At 42.3% G+C, this 19,502-nt stretch overlaps 1 protein-coding gene across 1 annotated transcript in view; it reads left to right on the plus strand.

The window, feature by feature from the left end:
• KIF16B (kinesin family member 16B) overlaps positions 1–15,846 on the plus strand; it is a 286,776-nt gene extending 270,930 nt beyond the window's left edge. Inside the window, exon 27 of the mRNA XM_037494360.2 lies at positions 12,436–15,846. Within this exon, the coding sequence (XP_037350257.2) occupies positions 12,436–12,594 (159 nt within the window). The 3' untranslated portion in view covers positions 12,595–15,846. The remainder of the gene's footprint in view (positions 1–12,435) is intronic.
• Positions 15,847–19,502: the final 3,656 nt, after the last annotated feature.

A 19,502-nucleotide genomic window follows, 5' to 3' on the forward strand; every position in this document is an offset into this window, starting at 1 on the left:
TAAGCTTCTAGAACCTTATTTTCTTCATCAGGAAGATGGAAATAATCGTAGTTCCTACCTCATAAGGTTGTCATAAAATGAATTATGCCATTAAAAATTTGCACTTCTCTGGCACATTGTAAGCTCTTGATGAATGACCTTTCCATAAGAGCAACAAGATGGTAGTTGGTTGACCTAGTGTTGCAAATAGAAATAGCCCTAAGGAAATACTCAGAGGGGACTTAGCAGCCAAGAGTCAAAAACTCAGTGGATTTTTAGTAATGACAGGGTCCGAAACCCAGTGTCTGACCACCTGAATACCCCTCATTGGTACTCAGGTCTCCCCTTTAAAATCTCATAGCCCCTCACAGGATTTGTCTTTATTTTGAGAGGATTTTTAAACACACATGCCAGTTTAACCCTTCCAGTGATTTCTACCCTTTCCTCACTGCCACTGTATAAGTTGACTTTCCAAAACAATAAATATGCCCACAGACTGTAAAAGAAAATCATTTTATGAAATCAAGGTACCTTTCGTCAGTACTGAAATATGCCTTAGAGATTAGCCATCTAAATGTGATTTTCTGAAAGTATTGATAAGAAACAACTTATATTTTACTGTTGGTCCACATAGCAAAAAGTAAATAACCTAGATAAATGTCTAACATTTCTTATTCTTAAATCTGTTTTCTGAACTTGGAAAACATAAATCAGTATTCGACTCCAACATCACCACACTCTCTTCCTCACTTCTTCTGTCTCCCCCTCTATCCCAGCCTTCCTCTCTTGCCCTCCCCAGCGAGCCCATCCATCTTTGTGGCCTCCTTTCTTCTCTTTGCCCCTTTCCTTTCCCTGGATCTCTCACACATGACAGGCCATCTTACGCTGAGACCCCTTCTTACGCTGCCATTTGTTTCCTGATATCAGTCTTATTAAAAGAGGATTTGGCCTAATCTGACTTTCAACCTCCTTGTATCCAAGGCAGGGTTGAAATGTTGCCCAGCCCCAGGGGTGTGACTGCTTCCCCAGTGGCCCTGATCCAGGGTGTTGAACGTGACGCCCACCACCAGGGGGGCAAGGGTTTGCAGGCCTTCTGTGACCCCTGCCAGCTACAGAAATTTAAATATGCCTGCCTTTATTTCCTTTTTAAATGGAGAAGATGTCATATGAAAGAAACAGAAATTGGATATTGGATTTCACAAATCCTTTTCCTACTTTGCCCTTCTGACCCTGATAAGCCATTTAAACTCCTAATGTTCTTCAATTTTTGTAATACTCTTTATAAAGTGTACTGCCCTGGGGATACTGCTGAGCTCCTGGACTTATTTCACATAACAGGGAGGGCTGGGATATCTTTGACAGAGAACTTTAATTCTCCCTTCAGCCACAAATGCTCAAACATCTGAGCCCAGGAAACAAAAATTACTAATGTAAATGGGTGTATTTAAGGATGTAGTTTATATATTATTGTAATGTATATTCATGATATATAACAGCATAGTTCTAGTACTTTGGCTGATCCTGGATTGAACCTAAAACCTTAAGGGGAAACTTCTTTATGGGAAGGATAGCAATAAACTTACCTCACTGAACATCATTATATGGAATTAGATTTCATTAATAAAAATTGCTCAGACACAAGGACCAAGGCAGTCACTGTGGCATCCCTTGCTGCTGCAGTCAGTGGGATGTTCACACTGACTCAGCTTATTGCACAGTACTGTGCTTCACAGATAGTGTGTTTTTTTTATAAAATGCAGGATTATAGCAACCCTGCTTCAAATAAGTCTGTTGGCACCTTTTTTCCCAACATCTTGTACTGACTGTGTGCATCACGTTAAGATGTATGTGCTATTTGTTTTTTTCTTTTTAAGATTTATTTATATAAGAACTGGGGTACAGGCCAGATGTGCTGGAGGGTGAGAGGATTCACCAGAGACAGAGTGGGGAACAGAACAGGCAGACTGAGGAAACGCACTGCTAAGGGGAGCAGCGAGCGAGACAGGAGAAGTCTGCTTGCCATGTGGGTTGCTCCAAGGCCAGCTGGGATCGAACTGGCTCTGCAGAGGCTGGGGACAGCTTCGCAGCGCTGCATTCAAGCATTGAACTGCTTGCGCCACCAGGGAGGCCCCAGTGTGCTGCTTTTTTTTTTTTTTTTTAAGATTATTTATTTATACAAGCACTGGGTACAGTCAGAAGCACGGGAGGGTGAGAAAATTCACCAGTGCCAGAGCGGGGAGCAGAGCAGGCAGAAGGACCGAAGTACACTGCTGAGGGGAGCAGCGGGCAGCAGGAGAGTTCTGCGCGCCATGTGGGACCCTCCTCCAGTGGTCGGGGAGCAGCCGGGGATCGAACTGGTGCTGCAGAGGCTACAAGCAGCTTCGCAACCCAGCGCTCAACCGCTGCACCACCGGGAAGGCCCGTGCTGCTTTTTTTAAAGACAGGATGCTATTGCACACTTAATAAGCTGCAGCATAATGTAAACATAACTTTCATAGGCACTGCAAAACCAGAAAATTTGTATGACCCACTTGTATTGCAGTGTTCTTTGTTGTGGCTATCTAGAACCAATCCTGCATGACTCAGAGGTGAGCAAACTACTGCCTCCACACCCAGTAATGTGCTTTAATCTCACAAACATCTTGTTAAGCGGGCACTGGGCACACAAAAGTAGTATCTTGTGTATATTCCATTAATATGTAGTTCAAAAACTGGGAGAGGTCAGGATCATGCTTACCCTTGAGGGAAGGATTGTGAGGAGGGCTACTTAGTTGCTAGAAATTTTGTGTTTTTATTTAACTGCGGATCAACTTATGTGCTCACGTTATGAAAATTGATTAGACTTATGATGTGTGCCATTTCTCTGTGTGTATCTTAGTCCATCAAGGTTTCTTCTAAACATTTTTACCAGGCTTTGCAGAGTGCTGGGGATAATGAGGGACCGCAAAAGAGATTCTGTATGTGACCTCAAGATATTTCTAGAAGTTCTGTCTTCTGTTCTCAACCCTAATCCTTTGTTTTTGTTTTGTTTTTTTTTTCTTTCAGCAGAAAGAATTTGTTCAGCCTAGAATAATTTGCACATGTCCTAGTATGTGACTCTAGACACCCATCGCTACAGTCACCAAGGTCATATGGTCACCTTATACTTCAGAGCACTCTGAGGTCACTCCAGAGAACACTTTTTATTTTTTTTTTTTTTTAATAAATTTTATTGTTATATTCCCCATACAATTGCAGCCCCCCCATTCTGACCCCAATCCCTCCCCTCCCACCCCCGCCCCCCTAAAAGTGTCTCTGGTTCATAGTTTTTTGTTGATTTTGATTTTCACTTTCTTATAGTTATTCATTTTCCTGGTCCCTTATTTAAGTTTTCTAGATTCCTGCTATGAGTGAGACCATCCGGTATTTTTCTTTTTCTTTTTGGCTTATTTCGCTGAGCATGATCCCTTCCAGCGCCATCCATGTTGCTGCAAATTGCATGTGTTTATCTTTTTTGAATGCTGAGTAATATTCCATGGTATATATGTACCACATCTTCTTGATCCAGTCATCTATTTTTGGGCATTTGGGTTGTTTCCAAAGCTTAGCTATTGTAAACAGTGCTGCTATAAACATAGGGGTGCAGGTGTTCTTTGGAATTGATGTTTCTGTGTCCTTTGGGTAAATACCTAGGAGTGGAATTGCTGGATCATATGGAAGTTCTATGTTTAGTAGGTCCAGAAATCTCCATACAGCTTTCCACAGTGGTTGGACCAGTTTGCACTCCCACCAACAGTGCAGAAGAGTTCCTTTTTCTCCACACCCTCGCCAACATTTGTTGTTGCTAGTTTTTTTAATATGTGCCATTCTCACTGGTGTAAGATGGTATCTCATGGTAGTTTTGATTTGCATTTCCCTGATGACAAGTGATGTTGAACATTTTTTCATATGCCTGTTGGCCATTTGCATTTCCTCTTCAGAGAAGTTTCTTTTAAGCTCTTCTGCCCATTTTTTGACTGGATTATTTTCTTTGTTGTTGTTGAGTCTCATCAGCTCTTTGCAGATTTTTGTGATCAGTCCTTTATCATTAGTGTTGGGTGCAAAAATGTTCTCCCAGTTGGTGGGGTTTCTCTTTGTTTTTGTTATTGTCTCTTTTGCTGTGCAAAAGCTCTTTAATTTGATGTAGTCCCAGCTGTTTATCTTTGCCTTCACTATCACTGCTTTGGGTGATGTGTCTGTAAAGATGTCTTTGATGTGCAAATCACGTAGTGTTTCGCCTATATTTCCTTCTATGTATTTTATGGTTTCAGGTCTTATGTCTAGTTCTTTAATCCATTTTGAGTTGATTTTTGTGTATGGTGTGAGGTGGTGGTCAAGCTTCATTCTTTTGCATGTAGCGACCCAGTTTTCCCAGCACCATTTATTGAACAAACTTTCTTTGCTCCAATGCATATTCTTTGCTCCTTTGTCAAAGATTAGTTGACCATAAATCTGTGGGTTTATTTCTGGATTTTCTATTCGATTCCATTGGTCTGTATGTCTGTTCTTGTTCCAATACCATGCAGTTTTGATGATTATGGCTTTGTAGTATAGTTTGAAGTCTGGGAGTCTGATGCCTCCATTCCCTTCTTTTTTTTTCAGGAGAGCTTTGGCTATTCGGGGTTTTTGGTGATTCCATATGAATTTCATCAATAATTGTTCTATTTCTTTGAAGAATGACATTGAAATTTTGATTGGAATAGCATTGAATCTGTATATTGCTTTTGGTAGGATGGCCATTTTAATAATGTTTATTCTTCCAATCCATGAGCAGGGGATGTCTCTCCATTTCTTTGTGTCTTCTTCTATTTCTTTTAACAGTGTTTTATAGTTTTCTTTGTATAGGTCCTTTACCTCTTTTGTTAGATTTATTCCCAAATATTTGATTTTTTTTGTTTCAATAACAAAAGGGATGGTCTTTTTGATTTCTTCTTCTTCAGATTTATTGTTTGTGTATAGGAAGGCTACTGACTTTTGCGTGTTGATTTTGTATCCTGCCACTTTACTGAACTGATTGATGAGTTGAATTAGCTTTTCTGTGGAGTTTTTGGGGTTCTCTATGTATAATATCATATCGTCTGCAAATAGTGATAGTTTGACTTCTTCTTTTCCTATTTGGATTCCTTGGATGTCTTTCTCTTGTCTTATTGCCCTGGCTAGGACTTCCAGTATTATATTGAAAAGCAATGGTGAGAGTGGACATCCTTGTCTTGTTCCAGATCTTAATGGAATTGCTTTCAGCTTTTCACCATTGAGAATGATACTGGCTGTTGGCTTGTCATAGATGGCCTTTATGATGTTGAGGTATGTTCCTTGTATCCCCAGAATTTCAAGGGCTTTTATCATGAATGGGTGTTGCACTTTGTCGAAAGCTTTCTCAGCATCTATTGATATTATCATATGGTTTTTATATTTCTTTTTGTTGATGTGTTGGATAACGTTGATTGATTTTCGGATGTTAAACCATCCTTGTGCCCCTGGAATGAATCCAACTTGGTCGTGGTGAATTATCTTATGGATACATTGTTGGATTCTGATAGCTAAAATTTTATTGAGGATTTTTGCATCAGTGTTCATTAGGGAGATTGGCCTGTAGTTTTCCTTTTTTGTGTTGTCCTTGTTCGGTTTTGGTATTAGTGTAATGTTGGCTTCATAAAACGTGTTTGGTATTGTCCCTTCCTTCTCAATTTTTTGGAAGAGTTTGTGAAGGATAGGCACTAATTCGTCTCTGAATGTTTGGTAGAATTCATTTGTAAATCCATCAGGTCCTGGGCTTTTGTTTTTGGGGAGGTTTTTGATTACCATTTCAATTTCGCTAATTGTAATTGGTCTGTTTAGGTGTTCTATTTCTTCTTTATCTAGCTTTGGGTGATTGTAGAGTTGTAGGAATTTGTCCATCTCCTCTAGATTGTTAAACTTGTTTCCATATAACTGTTCATAGTAGTTACTGATTATTCTTTTGATTTCTGCTGTGTCCGTTGTGATTTCTCCTCTTTCATTGATGATCCTGTTTATTTGTGCTTTCTCCCTTTTTTCCTTTGTGAGCCTGGCTAGGGGTTTGTCTATTTTATTGATTTTTTCAAAAAACCAGCTCTTGGTTTCATTGATCTTTTGGATTGTTTTTTTAGTTTCAATTTCATTTATTTCTGCTTTGGTTTTTATTATTTCTTTTCTTCTACTGGTTTTGGGGTTTTTTTGTTGTTCTTTTTCTAGATCTTTGAGCTTCGAGATGAGGTTGTTTCTTTGCGTTCTTTCTTGTTTCTTGATGTGAGCTTCTATTGCTATATATTTTCCTCTTATTACTGCTTTTGCTGCATCCCATACATTTAGGATATTAGTGTCCTCCTTGTCGTTCAATTCAAAAAATTTTTTAATTTCTTCTTTGATCTCCTCATTAGTCCAATGGTCTTCCAGTAGTGTGGTTTTTAATCTCCATGAGGTAGGAAAGTTCCTTGCCTTCTTTTTATGGTTTATTTCTAGTTTGATGCCTTCATGGTCAGAAAAGATGGTTGATATGATTTCAATCTTGGTGTATCTGTTGATGTTTGTCTTGTGCCCCAGTATGTGATCGATCCTGGAGAATGATCCGTGTGCGCTTGAGAAAAATGTGTACTCCGTTTTTTTGGGGTTTAGTGTTCTATAGATGTCTGTTAAGCCTAATTGCTCTAGGTCCTTATTTAGAGCTTTGGTTTCTTTACTTATTTTTTGTCTTGTTGATCTATCCATTGTTGATAGTGGTGTGTTGAAGTCTCCCACTACGTATGTGTTTTCTCTGATGTCTGTTTTCAGAGAGGACAACAGTTGTCTGATATATTTTGGTGCTCCTTCGTTTGGTGAGTATATGTTAATGAGTGTTATTTCTTCTTGAAGTATTGTCCCCTTGATCATAATGTAGTGACCATTGGGGTCTCTTTTTATCTTTTTGAGTTTGAAATCTGTTTTATCTGATATAAGTATAGCTGTTCCTGCTTTCTTTTTTGGTCCATTTGCTTGTAGGATTGTTTTCCATCCTTTAACTTTGAGCCTATTTTTATCTTTTGTAGCTAAATGTGTTTCCTGGAGACAGCAAAAGGTTGGGTTTTGTTTCTTAATCCAGGCTGCCACTCTGTGTCTTTTTATTGAAGAGTTTAGTCCATTTACATTTAGAGTTAATATTGATATGTTAACATCTGTATTTGCCATTGTGTTTGTCTTTCCTTTGATTTTATTTATTTATTCTTTTAATAACTTTTTTTTTTTTTTGGCCTTCTTTCATTGTTATTCGTCCCTCTGAGGTTCTGGCTTTAGGACTCCTTGTAGTATTTTTTGGAGTGGGGGTTTAGTTGCAATGAAATTCCGGAGTTTCTGTTTGTCTGGGAAGGTCCATATTCTTTCTTCAAAGAGGAAGGAGAGCTTTGCGGGATAGAGTATTCTTGGTTGACATCTGTTTTCTTGGAGTCTGTTGGCTATGTCCCTCCACTCTCTCCTTGCCCGTAGTGTTTCTTCGGAGAAGTCTGATGTCAGCCTGATTGGTTTTCCTTTGAATGTTATCTGTTTCTTCCCTCTTGCCAGCTTCATTATTTTTTCCTTGTCCTGGATTCTTGGGAGCTTTACTATTATGTGTCTTGCTGTATTTTTCCTTTCGTCGTGGAAGTTTGGTGTTCTTCTTGCTTCTTGTATATCAATTTTCAGCTCCTTCTTCACATTTGGGAAGTTCTCTTCAATTATCTCTTTGAATATTTTCTCTGTTCCTACATCTCTCTCCTCTCCTTCTGGTATTCCTATAACTCTTATATTTCCTTTCCTCATGGAGTCAGATAGTTCCCGAAGTCTTTCTTCGTTCTTTTTCCTTCGTACTTCTCTTTCCTTTTCTGTTTTGGTTCTTTTTATTTCTGTGTCTTCAAGATTACTTATTCGTTCTTCCATTTCATCTATTCTGCTTTCATTGCTTTTCCCAGAATTCTTTAGTTCTTCCATTAATTCTTTGATCTCCTGCATTTCTTTTACTTCCCTCTTTAGGGACTCAATTTCTTTCTTCTGACCATTGTTTTCCCTCTCTAGGGACTCAATTGCATTCTTCTGATCGTTGATTATTTTTTCCTTATCATTGTTTTCCTTTATGACTTCTGTCAGTTTTTTAATCACGGCAATTTTAAATTCTCTTTCTGGAAGGCTCAGAAATTCTTCCAAGTTATTGTCTTTGCAATCTGGGGGCTGGCTTTCTTTTTGTGGTGTGCTTTTTCTCTGGAGAGTTGCTAGGTTGCGTGTGGTTCTTCTCCTCCCTACTGTCTGTTTTCTAATTTGCCGTATGCGTTGGGACACTGTGTTGTTGGGACTGGCCGGCATCTTGGGTGGGCTTCTCTGTTCCCCTCTGGTTCTACCAGGAGTCATCTGTCAGTTTCAAGCAGCCTTTAATGGAGAAAGGTCCCTGTTCTAAAATGCCGATGTGGGGACACACTCCCCTGTGCGCCTGGTCTGCCCGGCGGTGGGTTCCTGCTCCCCTCTGGGCTTGGACTGCAGGCCAGAGGGGGTCTGGCGTGGGCGAACTTCCCCTGCTCACCTCTGGCTCCTGAGGAAGCCTTCTGCAGGTAGTCTTTACTGAAGAAATGTCCCTGTTCTAAAATGGTGATGTGGGACACACTCCCTGCGCGTCTGGTCTCAGGCACACTCTTCTGCGCGCCTGGTCTGCCCCGGCTGTGGGTGCTCGCTCTCCCTGTGGGCTCAGACTACTTGTTCGGAAGGAGCCAGGTGTGGGCTAACTCCCCAGCTGGCCACTAGCTCCTTCAGTAGCCTGTGCTGGGGTCAAGTCGCTAGGTGGCGCCAGAGATCTCTCCTAGAGCCCTTGGGGAGCTGATTTTCCACCCCGTGGGACAGGGAGCAGAGCGGGGATGGTAGGGTACACCTCAACGGCTTTGGGGTGCTGTGTCTGCCTTGTGCCCCACCGTCGTGGGGAACCCACGCCCCTAATTTCGTGCCCCGGGTCTCAGTTCCAAAGCCCTCAGTTCCAGGACGCGGGCTGTAGCCCAGATCAGTGGCGCGGGAATGGCGCCTTTTGAAACCCGCTCCCCTGCCTGGGCGCCTTGTTCCTGCTCACTCAGGGAGGGCCTCCGCCGTCTCCCCGCAAGCCTAGGTCGCAGGCGCGCGGGGACCTGGGCAGCTGCGATCCGGTCTGGATCCGTGCCACTTTCCGCGCAGGCTTACCGGGCGGCCGGGGCTGTGTGCTGGGGCTGGTCTCCTCCTGGGCGGGGCTCTCTTTAATGGCGCCTGGAGCTCACCTCCGCGGCGGATCCTGCAGGGTTCGCCTCAGCTCCCATTCACGGGGTGTGGTGGCTGCAATAGTTCCTTTCCACTCACAGTCCCGCTTGCTGTGTCCGTTTTTCTTGTTGGCCGTTTTGGTTTGTTGTTTCCTCCTCTCTGCCGGGCGGAGAGCGCCGCCTCTGTGGGCGGGGGAGGGGAGCAGGGTTCTGCGCTTCCCTCCCTTCTCGTCCTCTTTTATGGCAACTTTCTTCTTCGGGCAGTTTGCTGGAGTCACCCGTTTATCTTCCGTGTCCCAGTTCTCTCTGGGACCTGCCGCTTTTCCTCCCTATTCACTTTTTTTAATGGGAGATCTTACTCGCAGCGTCTCCTCGCCGCCATGTTGCTCCGCCCACTCTCCAGAGAACACTTTTTAAATAAAACATTTCTTTGCACCAAGGGTGAAGTCTGTGGAAAGGGAGCCAAGGCTGCCCAATTCTAAGCAGAGACTTATTTGGCAAAGAAAAAAATTCTTCTGTGGTATTTAAAATTAGTCAGATCAGATCTTTGTATCTCAAGTTTTCATCAAAACATGCTAATGAGTTCATTTAAAGAAAAAGACATTATCTGGTTTACAGTTCTCTTCTGAAATGTAAATGCCCTGGGAGGGACAGTCTCTCAAATGGTTTCTCTTTTTCTTTTATTTATATTTTTAACATCCACTTCTCTTTTCATGTTTTATTGGCCCTTTAAGGGACCCTGGTTTGTGAACTAATGATGACAAGTGTTGATACAACAACTGTTCCTGATTTAAATACCTTCTATTTTGTCAGAATTCATCTTGAGGGCAAGATTGTCCTGCTCCTCTGCCTACACTTTCATGCAGCCTATGGGACCTGCAGCACAAACTGTAGAGCAGCTGCTGGGTGTCACCTCATGCAGACCCATTTCTGCTTTCAACTCTCTCTTGGCTGCCAGGCCAAGTGAGAGAGCTCCTCGGCTTCCTCATGCTAAATCATATCTCTCTTCATCTTCTAAAAACAATCAGTTGTGCACATGCTCTTCATTGCAAGCGTTGGCCAGTTGGGCAGATCATTGTTAGGAACCATGTTTGATGAAATTCAGTTCTCTCTCAGGTTGCTCTTCTCAAGGTCTCTTCCCCAGAAAAGATGAGCTCTGATTCTGTTCTCTTCTCTGGTGCAAATTAGTACTGGAGAACATTTTTCAGCAATTGGTTTTGGACTTACCTGATAGCTATCTCAACTCCCTTTCTGAGAGATTACCATGAGGCCTCTATGTTAGGAATAATTGAGCCAAGAAAATTGAATCTGTGTTAAAAACACTTGTTTTTGATTGCCAACCTTGCTTACCTCTCCCTCAACAGTTTCCTCACCTGAAAATGTGCATTACAATAAGAAGAGGTAGGTCTAGGCAGAGTATGATGATAACATGAAACTACGAAACTCTGGGGTGGTACAAATGTGGATCACCTTGCTTTGGTGATGATTTCACAGGTCCATACATGTGCTGGGATTCATCAAATTGTGCGTTTAAAGGACGTGCATTGTTTTACATCAGTTATACCTCCATAAAATGTAAAAAATTAGCTTGTTAGAAACTTTAAATTGCTCTACCTGTTAATTATTAGTAATGTTAATTATTAGGATTCCTTGTTACCATTTTTTTAAAGATTTATTTATTTATGCATATCAGAGCTGGGGTACAGGCCAGAGGTGCAGGGAGTGAGAGGATTCACCAGAGAGTGGGGAGCAGAACAGGTGAATCTACAGAAATACACTGCTGACGGGAGCAGCAGGTGAGACAGGAGAGGTGTGCTGTGCCATGTGAGTCAGCTCCCTAGCCAGGGATCAAACTCAGGCTGCAATGGCAGTGTTCACTTGAGAACACTGAGTCTTTAAACCCTGCACCACCAGGGAGACCCACCTTGTTAGTATTTTTAAGAAAGCTAACACATTTTTCTCCAGCAGAGTGTATTTCAGATGTGAATTTCAGGTTGGCGACTCAGACCTGAAATCTACTTCCTTTGGCCAAGGTTTCTCAAATGTGACTTTATTGATATTTAGAATAAAATAATTCTTAATTGTGGGAGCTACCTTGTGCATTGTAGGATGGTTAGCTGCCCCCATAGATGTGACTCCCTGTCAGAGTGAGAATCAGAAATGTCCCCAGACATTGCTGAGTATTGTCTGTGGGGCAAATCACCCCTTCTGGGAACCACTACTAGGGCTCGGTCATGTTTCAAAGAGATTTTTTGTTGTTATTCAGAGTTCATAATTATTATGTTTACACTCTAAGCTTGTGATAGGATTGTGTGTATTTTTCAAACTAGCATAAATGATGATGAAGGTGTAGGTCTAAGCACCCCTCCTCTATCTTTTCCATCCATTGCCCATTGTGGGTAAGGTTTGCCTGACCTGAGTATATTACCATCTTTGTGTGTTTTCTCTTCTTGGATGTATCCTGCAAGCACCCGCATCTGATTCTGTTCCCAGCATCTTGACCCCTAGTCTTGGATATGCTTGCTTTGTTCAGTGACAGAAAGGGCAGTTGATACTGTGACAGACGTGTGGCTGGCAGGGGATGAAGGCAGCAAAGATTCAGAGAAATTTGCCTGTAGTAAGATTTTTTTTTGATTGATGATTATAGGATTTGCAAAGTGATTTGTAAATATTAGTACTTGAAATTGACCCTCCTGTCCCCAGCATTTCCTTCAGTTTATAAGAAGGATCTGAAGCAGATAGTGACTAAGCTATTTAAAAAATGCAAATCAGCAGCACATTTAGCATTGTACAGATGGCTGGCCTTTATTTTTTCATTTATCATCTTTCTACTTATTGGTGAGTTTTAGGGGGAGATAGATAATGGCTTTTTAAAAAAATAGGGCATTAGTGACACTATTGCTGTGAGGCAGACCCTGCGACAGGCACCGTGCTGGCCTTTCTCTGGCATTATCTGCAGGTAGGTTGGAGGCCATGTTACTATGAACCAGAGTGATGAGCCAAAGAAATGTCACCTGCATGGCTATGTTTTCTCATTGGTCTGATGATACCTAAGGCTATGAAGGAGATCCCCATGTGCTGTTTCTAATGATGGTGACAGCTCTTTCAAGGTGGAGGCGAAGTTGTTTCTGGACATTTCTTCTCCTCTAATTTACTCCACCCAACAATGTCTTGACCATACTTTTAACATTTGTGTCTTCCTCAGAAATACCTCAGAGACTTTTTCAGTGTGATGCTCCAATCTGTGACGTCTCCCCTTCACATCAACAAAGTGGGGCTGACCCTTTCAAAACACACCATTTGTGAGTTCTCACCATTCTTCAAGAAAGGAGTCTTTGACTACAGCAGCCACGGGACAGGATAGAGCTGGAGGTGACAGAAGATCTACCAATGCAGTGCCTTCTCGTCGAAGTGGGCCTCCGAGACAAGACACACTTCCAGGCGAGGGTTGGGGTCTACCCCCTCCTGCTGCAGGCCGACACAAGCAGGCTTCCAGGACCACCTCACCAGTTCATACCTAGTGCCTGAGTTTGGGATTGGGATGCTTGGCTTGCTGATGGCGACCTTAATGGGCAGCTCGTACTGTTCCATGGCAGTTGAATGTGGCCTTTTCCCCATAGTGCTTTCTTCCTATCGCACAGTGGAGTCTGTTCCCTGTGGCAAGATGGATGTGGCTGGATTGACTTGGACTCTCTAAGCCAAGTCAACCTGGGACTTCCCAAAGTGGGAGACTTAACCAGACCTCCCTCAAATGACTTTCATCTGGTTTCCTCTCACCAGAATACACTCTTATTTTTTATATTCCTTCTATATGGCTGGCTGTATCTCAAGAAAAGCATTATAAATTATTTCGTTGTATTTTTTTTCTTTTTTCCATCCTTTGAATCAGAACTTTGTATAATACCTACACACTGATGTTTACACAGAATGTCGTATTCTGCAAAAGGGAATTTCTGTTCAATCATGACTGAAGTCCTCCATGCTTGACAAATTGGATGTAGATAACATCACTTCAAACTTCTATAAATCCATACAAATAGAGTATTTGTTAAATTTTGAATATTTGAGAAAATTTTCCCAAATGTAAATGGCTACTGTACAGTCTCAAGCTTTTATTGCTAAGCACAAAATGAACACATAACTGAACGCATACTTTTGAACATTATTTTGTTCACATTTTTGTTACAGACTCTACTGGATCTTTAGCTGAAAGGCCCGAATTTACAGTAGTTTATTAATGATCCCTTAAATTACTCAGGAGTTAATGTCGCATTGCACATCTATCTACAGCAAAGCTGCTTTGTATTACTAAAGAAAAAAAATATGTGTGGTATATATTGAAATGTATATAATTCTACCTATAGATTTATATATATATACACACCTGTATAATAGTTGTATCAAAATATATAATCATTCACACCAAATTTATTAAAGGTATTTGCTTTTTTGGAATTTAAATTCAGCTGCTATCAATATTAAATGAAGTTATGGAATCTACCCTGTAGCTCAGTTTAATTTTGTGACATGATCATACCTACTGGTGTCTTTAAAAATTTAATGTGTTTGGAAAGTTACATAATGTATAATTCAGCATTTGTGTTGATAAGATACAGTTATATTAATGACTGAAGTCACAAATGAATGGGTAACAAAACCTGTTTGCATTCACTCTTCTAGAATATGCCTGTACGACAGAACTTGAATGTGAAAAATATGTTTAAAGATGCAGTTATCCTGCTAAGGGCGGGGGGAACCATTATCACACTAATTGGATATCATAGTTTAGCATGAAAAAAATGAGCACCCTTTTTTTTCATTGCTGTAGGAAGGCTTGCTTTTGTCTACAGTTGTGATTACAGGCATGGGTTTAGGTGAAATTACTACTGGAGAATTTAAACCTAGAGATTAAAGGATAAAAGCTGGGAGATATTAATTAACCATAGGTCATTTGCTTAAAAGGAATCTAAGCACTAAAGTTTGTCCCTTGTTTGCTGAATAAACTAAATGATTTTCTTCAACTGAGCAGAAAATGCATCCCCTGCCCTTTTGGATCCGAGGACATGCTCATAGCAAGGGTTTCACTAAAATCACGCAGGGCACAGTAATAATTGGCAAGGATACAACGATGCTTGTAAGAAGGGCAGGAATCCTAAGATCCTTTGATTCCAGTATTCATCTTAAGTAATTGGTTTGGAGTTTGGAGTTCACGTGCAGCTGGCTCTGGTGAAAGGCAGACATGAGTCATTTCACCTCCCTTCACCTCAGTCTTCACATCTGAAAATGAAGCTGTTGCATGAATATCTCCTGGTTTCATTTGATCCCATGGTTACAAGCAGAGGAATAATCTACTCCGAGTGGACCAGCCAGGGTCCTGGGGTGTGGGTGTCAAAAACAAACTTCTAGTTGAACTCAAAGGCAGCTTGATTTGAATAAGACATGAGGAAGTATTGAAAAGCCACTGAAGTCTCCTCTAAACAAATAATAGAATTCCCTCCTGGCATGAAGATGGCAATGGTGACAAAACTAAAGCTTCACTTTGTTAATTTGCACTAATTCAAAGGAATTAAAAAAAAAAAAAACCTGGCACATGAGCATTTTATTACTTTCGAGTGCATCGAGTAATGAAGTGATACTCAACTGATCCCATTTTATGCAATTCAAGTTGAGGTGCTACCAACTTACAAAATATTTTGTAGGCAGTTTGACAACTAAGGAACTGAAACAGAATTCTTGGGGTAGTTTTAACATTCCCTCTTACATCTCACACAATGAAGGATATGCTTCAAATTTGCTTATAATCACAGGTAGTATAGGAACCTTCAGTTTATCTCCCCCCAGACCTTGCTTCTTCTGAATTGGAAAGATTCAGAGTCAACCCTATGATTGATTTAGGCATGTAACCAAGTTGTGCTGACTCCCCAGTGACACCATCTAGAAGATTCTCAGGCCCATTAAATGGAGATGTTTGGAGATACTCGAACAGGGCAGTCTGGCCCCAGGACCACTTATAGTTGATTGCAGAAAGAGACAGTTCTGCTCAGTTTGGCTTCTGACTACCCACTCCAGGCTCTAGACAAGTTTGTGTTTTGTAGTCTGGGCAGAAGCTCTACAGCTTATGGATCCGTAGAACTGAAGTGTAACAGCTACAGAGAGAATGCAGGTAGTAATTCCAGCCTGATATAAGCAAGAATTTTCACCAATGTCCTCTTTCCAAACAGAAGTGTTGGAAAGAGGTTTTCAAATACAATCTCTTTACAGTTGCTTAAAATGATGCCTTTAGGTGTGATGAGTTGAACAATTCTGCCACCCGAGGCCCTCAGTTTCCCATAATCCTATACCCCTGCAGGATCAGGTCAGCCTTTGTTACTGGAAAGTTCTCTTTGTTTTTTTCATTTTGAGTAAGGAAAGTTAAATAGCTCCGTGGTGAAGTCAACTGCTTTAATTTTAATTATCATGACAGGTGCTTTACATTTGGGTGCTTTACATTTCATAAAGACAATTTATGAAAACTCATTCTTGAGAAATTAAACCTCCTAAAGACAGGTCTCTTTCCATGTGCAAGAAGAGGATTTTGTTCGTAATTTAAAAAAGAAATTGTTTACAGTGCCTGTTCTGATATGGAAAATATGATCCTATATTGTTTGAATTTTGAATTTCATAAATATGGAATTTTTTCCAAGTTTTTTCTAAGCAAATACACCTATTCTATTTCTAAAGCATCATATTTCAAATGAGTCAGCAGTACCTGAGAGTTGGCAAGGTCACATAGACCAGGCTATTACTTCATAATGCTTCTTTATTTGGGAACCCAGCAGAATCCTGTTATATTTTAAAATGGTGGGCAGTACAAAAATATAGTTGACTGAAGTGAGGGGTTCGAGGATATGAGTTTATCTTTATTCCCTGGAAATAACATCCTCATGCACTTCTGACTACAGAATTCCAGACTATGGAATTCCGGACAGTGTCTCTGGCACTGTCTTCTAAGGTTACCCCATGCCATTCTGGAAGGTTCTCCCTAGTTGCATCTCTTGTAAAATGACTAAATATAAAACATCCTTCTTTGACTATACTCATTTTTTACCATTTTATTTGAAAACGGGACTTTTTAGTAAAAATAAACCTGACTCTTCTGTGGAAATTTGAGATTCTCCAATTTGGTCTTGCTCCCTTTCTGTTGCTAAAATGGCAGAACCCACACACACAACCTCCTCATTCAAAGAGAGACAAGTAGATGAGTTTGCATGGAGATCACATGCCATCTTTAAGCATTGACGAGAGGGATGTGCACTGGGTGCAAGATTGGAAATGCATAGCATCAATGGACTACACAAAGCCACAAAGGGTTAGCATCACAAAGCCTTTGCTCATTAAGGCTGGCCACCAGAAAGAGAAACCTTTCACCAGAATTTAAATCTGGGGAAATATATGTGGAGCACATAACCCTCTTCACTGCTTGAAAGCAGAAATATTTTCCTTAGTGTCACGAATCCATATGCACAGTTCATAATTGCAGAGGAGTCTGTCTTTCCAATAGCACTTAAAGTTGTGCCTGAGAACGTCTCACTAAAGAACAGCCTGAGGGTCTGCTATTCCTGGGGCTCCGTTCTCAGCCTTGCAGAAGGAAGGCAAGGAGGGAGGGAGCACTGCAGCTGTGTTTTTAAAACCGCCAGGGACTATCCTCAGAAAAGAATCACAAGGAACAATACACCAGTTTGTGGTGATTAAGAGCTTTTTTTAATATTTTCACTTCAGTTGATTTGAAACGCTTAACTTTTCTCTCAAAAACAAGCTGGAAACGATGGGAAGGGAGGAGGGTGGTTTGCAACCTAAACAACTTTTCAACTTAGAGTTTCAAGACAAGTGTCAATGTCTTGAAAGAATAAAAAAGGGGACCCACTGAGGGTCCCTTGTGCACAGTGATATTAAAATCCTGACTGTGCATCCTTTATAAGGCTTTGGGAAGGTCACCTTTATAAAGGATTGTAATGTGTCTCCTGATGCAGAGTGGCATCCTCGGTGGACCAAGCTGTAGTTTTTTTGTAAAGAACTCCGGCCAAAGCACACAGTGCTCACTCAGTGGGGTGCTCTTGGGCGCCTCTTCATCTGAAGAGCTTGGGATGGTTGTCCGTTGATTGTGTTGCTCATGAGGGCAATTCAGACCGGAAAACTGGTACCAGCCAGGCGGCCCCCATGACACGCACTGAGCCTGGTCCCCAGCTCGAGGCCTCCTCACCTCATCCTCACACCATGGGAGGCATTCTCCCCCATGCTTTTTCGCACCCCACTGGCCTCTCTCTCACTTGGTTCCCCTAGAGAGTTGGGAGGGACCAGCACTTTGAGGTGAGCCTCAGTTCACTGGTGTTTGCCCTGCTTAAAGCCACCTGGGCAAATTTATATCACGGCCACACCCTCTCAACACTCCCTTCTCCGAAAGTGATGGTTAAGGGAGGGTCAGACTAAACTGGCCATTCTTGTGAGCCCACAGGCGTGTGTGCTGTGTGCCGAGGTCCTAGCTGAGGGAGCGTGGCGCTGTGAATGCAGAGCGTGCTGACCCTGTTCCCACATTCCTGCCTGTTAGAGAACCTGTCTGCTGCACCATCCAGACAGTCTACACGTGCTCATGAGCATCTGTGTCTCTGCACAGCCAGGCCCTCCCCACACTGTGGTGAGCAGCATGGGCACAGGCTGGGCCTCAGGGAGCTCTCGCTCCACTGAGACCAGTCATTGCACAATGACATGACTGCAAATGATGATGATGTCAGGAAGGAAAGTAGAGGGAGCTAGGAGATCACGTGCTAGAAAATGAGCTGGGAGGTTCAGAGGTTTGCTGAGCAAGTGACATCGGAGCTAAGACCTAAGAAAGGAGGACCGTCTTGGAGACCTTCAGTCCCTTAAGGACAGCTTGCACAAGGCAGACAGCTGGGATCACTATGACTTGAGAGTGGAACAGGAGAGGGATGGATAAGGGAGACAGAGGCCAGATGAAAGAGCACCTGAAAGATTGAATTAGCCAGAATTTTGTAAGTGGGATCATGTCTTCCCATCAGCTACCACCATTTTGGAAGGCTCCTCCGGGGAAGGAACATGAGAATATCAGGCATCGAGGCCTCATCTTCTAAAATCACACATCCAAGGGAGAAAGGAACTTCCCGAGGACAGGATTAAGAGCAAGAGGACTGTCCTGTGTGTGTCACACACAGGCTGGCTGTTGTGCTCCTGCACTTTGACCTTGTGTGTGCTTGGGGTGCTGAGATTGCAGAGGGGGAACAATTTCCCTAGACCTTCAGATATGCAGCTGGGGTAAGTCCAAACTCGGTCTGAGGGGCAGGCAGCCCAGTAAAGCTGATGTCCTGTCTCTGAGCTCCTGTCCAGTCTTTGCTTTGTGAATGGACAGGGGGCCTGACCCAGGCACAGCTGTGCCAAGCTGCCTGCTAGTTCATGACCTAGAGCAGTGCATGCACAGGGCACTGTGTCCTGTGGGTGCCAGGACCACAGCCCCCTTGGACATAGTCACCCCTCTACTTCTGGGCCTGAATATAATCACTAGCCTCCTCTGTAACAGAAAAGATTATTTGGTGATTAAATAGACAACCCATAAATAATGTTCATCTGGCATGTATGGGTGTGGCTATCAGAAATAGATGTCCAGTCTAGCCCTTTGATGTATAGAGAACTCCTTTGCTGAAATAGAAAGCAAATGCCTCTCTGCCATCCTGGGAATGTGATTCAGGGAAGCGGGTTAGTTCCCATCAATCCAATGGCACCCAGGACCTCCAAAAAATTTCAGCCTGGTCCAGATGGTATGAATTCAATGCTGTCATTCAAAGAGATTGTAAGTCTCCATGCATTCACTTACTAGAACATTTAGCAGATCAGCTTCTTTGCCAGGTGCAAGCAGAAAGGGTCTTCCCAGGCCCCAGGCAGCAGCCAGGGACGGCGTGTCACAAAAGCAAACTCACACAAACAGGACACATCTAAAGAGGAGCGGGTGCAGAGGCTTCAGGGTGCAGGTTGTGCTCAGCGTGACCAGAGTGGGGAGTCCCCGTGGATCTCCAAAGGCCAGGTCTACACCCCTGCTTGCTGCTGAGGATGCCCCTGGCTAAAGGGGCCAGAGGGATAAGTGAGCACTGAAAGAAAAATTAATTTTGGTGAAGGTGAGGACCCTTCAAATGCAGTCTCCCTAAGTAGTTTTTGTTCAGGGACAAATCTATTGATGTTGAGTGCAAAGGAGAGAGGACGCGGGTCCTCTAGCCGCACAAGATGCGT

This window comes from Talpa occidentalis, unplaced genomic scaffold, assembly GCF_014898055.3.
Source record: "Talpa occidentalis isolate TD23 unplaced genomic scaffold, MPIMG_talOcc4v2.1 talOcc4.10, whole genome shotgun sequence".
NCBI classification, from domain to species: Eukaryota; Metazoa; Chordata; class Mammalia; order Eulipotyphla; family Talpidae; genus Talpa; species Talpa occidentalis.